Genomic DNA, 7,596 nt, shown 5'->3' with positions numbered 1-7,596 from the left:
TGTTTTTATTTTTAAGCAGATGAAACTATTGGTGCTAATAGTCAATAAAAACCGATTTGAAATGTATTGGAAATAGATGTTTTTAAATGTGTGTCCTGGCCCTTTGCACAAGCGATTGCAAATGCCAATGTGCATTAGAAATGCACTTGTACTATACTTAGATGTGGTTCAACCACAGTTACAACAAAACCATTAAAGAGCATTGGAAAAAAAAAAAGAAAAAAAAAAAAGGTAGAAAAGAAAGAATACAGGTTAAAAGGGAACATGTTCTGTTGCTCAGCTAAAGGATTTATCTATAATTAGAAAACAAAATTGTTCCAAATTAGACTAAATAGATAAAATATTAATATCTGGGAGAACATAAACATACCATACAGAAAACATGATGACTTACATTTAGTCTCGTAAAGAATTCTAAAGACTTTCAGCACGGCTTGGGAAATTAGCTTTAACACAATCAACTGGCAAGTCAGGGAAGACTACGGACTCCTCTCTCGGAAGACTCACGCCTGTTAGTCAGGGAAAGTAAACTCTCACCTGCTTTTCCAGTGTCTTCCCAAAATGAAACCACTTCTGACCAGCTGCAAATCTCAGCTAATCAAACCCATATGAGCCAAACGGCACAAAAATTAAATCCACGGTGAGTAATGTCGGGTAAAGGAATAATGTGTGTGACCATGTGATTGCCTGCATTCCTGGGCTGGAGCTGGAGAGAAGTGGGAAATGCCCAGCTGCCTTAGTTGGAACCGACTCAAAACTTCATCCGCTTTGGTTCAGTTCTCAAAATAGGGCACATGACCTCTAAGCAAGACAGTACAGTAGGCTGCTTTTACACTACATCGCTTCTCCTGCAGCCCCTAACACCAATTCGCTCACTTTTCCAAGCACGGGAGGAGGTACAATTCGACGCTTGCCAAGTTCCAGCGCTATCTTGTTTTGTAATGCATTATCCATAGCAAATTTGCCCCTATCTTTAGGAACAGAGATGACATCTGCTGCAAGAGTGCCTTAACACTTGTCTGTCTGCTGCTTTCAGTGTCATGTGTCTGACATGAGTTAACCTCATATAAAATCTAATATGAGAGAAGAGAATCGTTCATTGGAGGTGTCCGCACTGCTCCTCTTGACCTACTTGGAAAACTATGACTCGACTCTTTGCGGCTTCCCCCATCGCAACACAGCTGCAGAAGGCAGCAAAACAGGACCACTTTTAACCCAATCTGAAATGTGCTATATATACATTTGTATGCCTTTGAATAACATTATTTCCAAACCTTGCAAAGCCCTTTCGTTACTTTATCAAGCCCACTACACATCCCCCCCTTTTTTTCCCCCCATGGAATTGGCATAATGAGAAAAGATAGCCTTTCCTCTTCACAGATAAAGATCCAAATTGCATTTTGTAATCTGACAATTACGCAGTCTGATTTTTTAAAATAAAACAGATAAACTCCCCTCCTCGTTCAAGATGGGATCGTATTTGTTAGTGACAGCTGTTAAAATGCTGCTAAAAATAGATATAGTGTCAACCACTAAAAAGCTAAGTGCTCCTGTGAACCACAAGCAGAAAACAAATGAGGTTTCTACTGAATTTGTGGAAAATCTGTGAGCATCTTGCGTGTACTGTGAAAGGTGCATTACTCTTCCAGCAGCCATCTCTGTCTGTATCACAGGGGAAAGGGAGGGGATCAAATGTTTGGTACCAAGGCAGTAGATTGGTATATTCCCTCAATTTTATTTTCTATCTCCTTTTTGTTCTTAAAAATACAATAAAAAAGATGATGCAACGTGAAGACTGAGGCTATGTCCAAGCATTTCAAATGCCTTTTTTAATTTACAACTTTGCTGTAATAAAAAAATATTTAAAAAAATATTTTAAAAAGTCAAAAAAGTAAACCAAAAAAAGTGCAATAAAAGAGACAAATACACTGCAATTCTAAATAAATAAGAAATAGTTGTTCTGGCTATGCCAGTTATTGGGAGAGCAGACAGTGTGCTTGGATGCTTTTTGCACGGCTGTGACTCGCCGGGTTTCTTGCAGAGTTGCGTGGAACTTTCCTCTGCCTTGGAATTGCAGCCTCCAGCCCATCGGCGGTAGTTCTGTTCAATTAATAAACGAGCTGTGTTCCAAACCAGATGTATGACATGAAATGAGTAAAAAGAGAGAGAACAGAATTGTTCACATTTGATGTTATAATACATCTCAGTAGGTTCCTCCTTTTTAGCTAGATTATGGCTAAAAATAGAGCACTAGTGTAGGCACAGTGAAATATGATTTGCTTCCAATAATACAGTAAACTAATTGTGAAATTAGGCTATTGAATGTGCTGTTATCTCCCTGTCTGGCCTCACCAGCACTTTCTGCTTCCCTGTTTAACATTTATCAAGTTACCCACAAACTTTGACGGATGCAAACAACAGCTGATAAAATATCGCCTTTTCCAAGGCCCCAATCCTACAGACCTCGGCACAGGTAGAATTCCCGGCGAGCGGCCCTTTCCCACGTTTAAAGACTTGCACCAAGGCTATTAAAATGGGGCCAAGTTTTTCCTTCCTCTAATGCCTATTTTTTTTTTTTTCCCTTAAGATGTTTAAATGAAGAATGCCCCGAACTCAAACACAATCAGTTCTCAAAGACCTTAGCCACAAGTGAAATACTACTTTAAAACCAGCATCGCTGCTAGCAGCGATTTTTCTGTTAATGTCTGGAATCGGGGCGGCTTTGCCCCACCGCAGCCCCGCGAGTGCGGCGCGGATGCTCCCGCTCCTTGCCCGTATCCCGGGACGCAAGGGCACACCGGGGGGCAGCGGGGACCGGCTCCCCCCGCCTGGCAGCGGCGGAGACGGGGGGATGGAAGGCGCAGGCCCGGCGGGGGACGGAGTAGCGGGGGGGGGGGCGCAGCCTCCTCCCGCAATCCCGTCCAGGGGCGCTCCGCTCCCCGCAGCCCGCCCGGGGGCCGAGCGGGGCGGTCGGAACGGGGAGGGGAGGGGTGTTCCGCCGCCGCCGCCGCCGCCAGGGCCGGGAGAGACGCTCCGCCTGGGGAAGGGCACGGGGAGACACTCCTCCTCCCCCGCCGCCCGCCCTCCTTCCCTTCCTCCGGCGGCTCCGCGAACCAGGAACCGCGGCGGCGGCGGCGGCGGCGGCGGCGGGCTCCGTGCGTGAGAAACCCCGCGGCGCCGGGAGCCGCCGGGCCGGGCGGCGCGGGAGGGGGCGGCGGGGGCGCCGCGGCCGCCGGGCGCTGCGAGGGGCCGGGCGGCACCGGAGGGGGCGGGGGGGGAGGAAAAAGTTTACACCCTCGCCACTCTCCTCCCTCCTCTTCCTTGGTGGCGCAGATGGGAGTTTTACCTGGAATGACATAAGTTTAATTTTTTATTTTTTCGGGTTTCTTTTTTGATTTTTTTTTTTTTTTTTTTGGGAGGGTGTCTCTCTCCCTCCCTCTCCGCCCCCTCTTCTCTTCCCCCCGCCTCACCCCCAAAATCCCCCTTCCTCCCCCACCGGTGCTGGATCCACCCCCCCGTTCCCCTCCGCCGGCGGGCGAGGGTGTGACCCGCGGGAACACCCACCCACCTAGGCGTCCATGGTGGGAGCTGTCCGCCGAGCCGAGCCGAGCCGAGCCGAGCCGCGGGCACCCCGCCGCCTGCCGCCGCCGCAGCTCCTCCCGCCGCCCGGCCGCGCTCCCGGTGCTTCCTCCGCGTACTTTTTTTCTTTCTTTTTTTTTTTTTTTTTTTTTTTCCTACCCTGGGTGGCGGTGCGGACTCCCGGATGGTTCGCTGCCAGTAGCCGGGGGCCGCGCCTCCTCCCCCCGCCGCGCCACCATGTCGTAGGGGAGGTGAGTGCGTTCTGCGCGGAGCTTTGCGCGGGGCCAGCGGCGGCGCGGGGGGCAGCGGGGCGGGTGTCCGACACACCGGCCGGCGTATCCAGGTCACGGCTGGTCCCGTCCCCATCCGTGAAAACTTCGCGGGAAGGACACGTCCATTGCTCGCCAGCGCCCGCGGGGAAGCGCGGCGACGGTGGCGGCTGCTCCTCCGCGGGTCGCACCGCGGGCGCTGGGAGCCGCCGCCTCGGCCCGTGAGTGCGGGTCGATATTTGGCAGAATAGGAAAACGAGAGGGGCACGTGACACCCCAAATCCTGGGGATGTTGGCGCTTTCGCCGTGCCTCTGGAATACAAACCCGCAGCAGCACACGCGGGGTCCCTGCGGGCGCGCACGGGCGATTGCGGGAGAAGGTGCGCGGTGCCCGGCGCTGCCGCTGCCCGGCGGGCTCAGCCCCCCGCCCCGCTCCCGGGGACACCGCTGTCACCCTGCGGGGCCGCGGAGCTGTCCCTGCCGGGCCGTGGGCGCACCTGGGGGCCGGGAGCGGGGCTCCCAGGGACCGCTGACCGGGAGCTGGGGGCGGTATTTAGGGAGCGAGTTGGGAGCGCATCGCCTGAAAGTTTGGTCGGCGGCTTTTTTTCTTCTTCTTCTTCTTTTTTTTTTTTTTTTTTTTTTTTTCCTGCTTCTCTGAGGAAAGGGTATTACTGCAGCTGGGACGCAGGCACCTAGGGGGACACTGGGGAATGGGAGGTGGCAGCAGCCCCGGGGCCAGGGGTCGTTCCGGCGGCTCCTCTGGCTGTGGGTAGGCAGCGGGCGGGGCGCCCGGCGGGATGCGCGGCTGCCGGGGAGCGGAGCCAGCCCGGCGGGGAGCGGAGGACGAGTCCTTGAACCCTCCTGCGCTCCGCCGGCGTCGCTCCTCCACTCCTTTTTTTATTTCCTTTTTTTCTTTTTTTTCCCTCTACATTTTTCTCCTTTCTTTTTTCCCCTCCACCTAGTTATTTTTATTCTAAAAAAAAATTTTCCCTGCTTCAATCACCGCTGCATCGGCACGGTGCGCATTCACGCGCCGCTGACAGGCGGAAACCCCGGGCCGGCGGAGAGGCGATGCCCGGCCCTGCCGCCGGCGCGGCGCGGGCACCGGGCGGGGGCGGCCGCGCCCCGCGCTGCTCCTCACCTGTGCGCGGGGCCCCGGGGCTGCCGCGCCGCCGGCCCCGCCGGGGGTGCCCGGGCGGCGTGCGGGGACCCCGCGGGCGGGCGGGCGGAGCGCGGGGGCCGCGCGGTCCCTGCGGCTTTAAGGAGATGCGTTTCCCAGGCTGTGTCGCAGCAACTTTGTATCAGTCATGTCGCCCGGCGGGTGACTGACGGCGCGGCGCGGCCAATGGCGCGCCCGCCTGGCCCCGGCCGCGCCGCGCTCCGCGGCGCTGCCGCCAATCGGGGCGGGCGGCGGGCGGGACGTAAACTTGAACTTTATGTGGGCATGTGACATGTTTTTAAAGGACTTGGCACCTTTTCCCGTCCCCTCCCGGGTGCCGCTCCGTGTCACCGGGCGGCGCGGCGCGCCTCGGGCGGGCGGGCGGGGGAGGCGGGGGAGCCGCGCCGCCCGCCCTGCCGCTCCGCGCCGCCCTGCGCTCCGCTCCGCTCCGCTCCGCGGGGGCTCGGGGACGCGCCCCGCCGCAACAGGTACCGGGGCCGGGCCGGGGGGCAGCGCTCCGCTCCCCGGACCGCGGCGGGAGGTGCGGCCGGCGGCGTGTGGCGGGAGCCGGGGCGGGAGGGGTCGGCAGCGGGGCCCGAACCCTCGCCGCCGTGAAGGGTGGGGAGCGGCGCTTGCACGGGAGAAAGCGCTTTCCTGCATCGCTCGGGGGGCGGGCGGCAGGAGGGGACCGGCGGGGCGGGCTCGGCCGAAAGCGGGTTTGGGCTGTCGGATCCCCCCTCCCCCGCGGACTCCTGGGAGGGAGGGAGGGAAGGGAAGGGAAGGGAAGGGAAGGGAAGGGAAGGGAGGGACCGAGCTCCCGGGCACTGCTGGGCTCCCCCACGCGTGACAACCCAGACTGCACCTGCGGGAAAGCAGATTGGCAGGGGGGCGTGGGGACAGAGGTGGAAAAGCGGTGGCTGCTCCCTGGGAGCTGCGGTGATGCTCCTCACGGCGTAGGGTAAATAGGGAAATCAGCCTGCGTGGGTGTTGAGGCGCGGGGACGGGGGGGGCCGAGCCGGGGCTGCCCGCGCCCCTTCGTGCCCCGGAGAAGGGGGGAAAAACCCCAGCCCAGACATGAAACTCAGCTCCCCTCTGCAGTCTTGTGTCAGTGGGGTGGCTGGCAGATAGTGAAACTTCAAGGAAATTTCGTTTACAAACACCGAGAATTAAGAAGTGTGTGGCCGCTTGAGCCACCAGTTTATTTATTATTTTTTTTTTTTTTTTTTTTGTGAAACTGGGCTTACTTCAGATATTCCCGTATCTAGGTGACCTTTTGGTTGCAGGGATACCAGGTACCATTTGATTTTTTATTTGGCTGTTGCTGCGAGACTGGTTTCATGCCTGATTGATCAGAGATTTTTGCTGCGGAGGGCTGTGTTTGTTGATATGTTTGGGGTGAAATACACAACTCCCAGTGTCTTGATAGCTCTACGGAGAGCAAGTCTGGAGAAGCTGCTGTGCTCACAACGTCTCTTGCTTTGAAAAGTGTCAGATAGAGACGATCTTGGTTCTGATATATAACGCTCTAATGCTGCTGAGCTTTAGTTGTGGGTGTCCGTAGATGTTTTAGCCCGCAGTCAAATTTGTTTAGTGAAAGTTAGTAAAAAGGCATGTGTGTGCTGTAGGTGAAGTGTGGGTTCTGTGGAGAGACGTGCTAGTCAAGTTGTAATAAGTTCTGCCTGAAAGAGCAAAACCAAATCCTAATGCTACCAGTAACGCCTGAGATGATTAATTTGGTTCTGGTCTCTGTTGAGGCACTTGGAGGTGACAAAAAACAGAACTCCCAAAAAATCAGTTCGTTGCTGCATTCTCCCTCATTTATATCTGTTGTTTTAAACTGAGCTTATATCAGGCCACAAATAATCTGCTGCTTTTTGATCCTCTCGGATGTATTTACTAGCCTATTCAAGTGCAGGATCAGGGCATTTTCTAATTTCTTTTTCTTTGTGTGACCCAGATTTTTATTCGCTGAAGTTTTAGAGTATGCTTTCCTATTGATGATATATGAAGTTTGAATTTTACTGCTGTGGGACAAGTCGCTACAAAGCTCAAACACTGGTGTAATGTTCGGCCTGTAACAGGGATTTCCTGGTATGCAGTGGTTCTGCTGGTGTGTCTGAGAGTTAATTTTAACTTAAGTCCTAATTTTAAGCCTTAACTAAGTTTCCTGGTTTTCAGAAATGCAGATCACTCACAGCTGCAATTGATTTCTCTAGGAATTAGGCTTGCTCAGCACTTAAATCAGGGGTAGGTGATTATCTGGGAGTGACTTTATGTAGAATTAGACACTTCTGTCTGAAAATCTTAGACTATAGGAATGTGATTTGATATACATGATGATGTGAGACACGTAATTCTAGGTTCTAATAAAATTTGTGCTTGAGGGAAATGTAGGCATTGGGCTATATTTCCAACTGAGTAAGAGCAAAGAAGTATTCAAATCATTTCAGTTCATTTTTGTTTTTATATTTTTGCTCAAAATAGCATAGTTAAATAGTGTTAAGTAAAGAGGTTGAACACTGAATTAAAAATTGGAAAATGAATACATTCTGAAAGGAAAAAGAATTTGCATAATATTGATTTTGTAGC

General features: G+C 53.5%; 1 protein-coding gene across 8 annotated transcripts in view; it reads left to right on the top strand.

The window, feature by feature from the left end:
* The first annotated feature begins 3,037 nt into the window (after positions 1 to 3,037).
* The window catches only part of NR3C2 (nuclear receptor subfamily 3 group C member 2), a 190,647-nt gene continuing 186,088 nt past the window's right edge, over positions 3,038 to 7,596 (top strand). The window contains exons 1-2 of one of the 8 annotated variants that reach the window (XM_086889405.1): positions 3,038 to 3,128; positions 3,654 to 3,830. Coding sequence is in view for 1 of the 8 variants with exons in the window: in XM_086889403.1 (XP_086745529.1) it covers positions 5,285 to 5,495 (211 nt within the window). In the remaining 7 variants the exon portion in view is untranslated. The other 7 variants (XM_086889409.1, XM_086889407.1, XM_086889404.1 and 4 more) reach the window with 7 other exon arrangements.

The sequence above is a fragment of the Cyanistes caeruleus genome, chromosome 5 (genome assembly GCF_971803275.1).
Source record: "Cyanistes caeruleus chromosome 5, bCyaCae1.hap1.1, whole genome shotgun sequence".
Classification (NCBI taxonomy): Eukaryota; Metazoa; Chordata; class Aves; order Passeriformes; family Paridae; genus Cyanistes; species Cyanistes caeruleus.
Note: the sequence above shows the minus strand (reverse complement) of the source record. Positions and strands in the feature narration are given on the sequence as shown.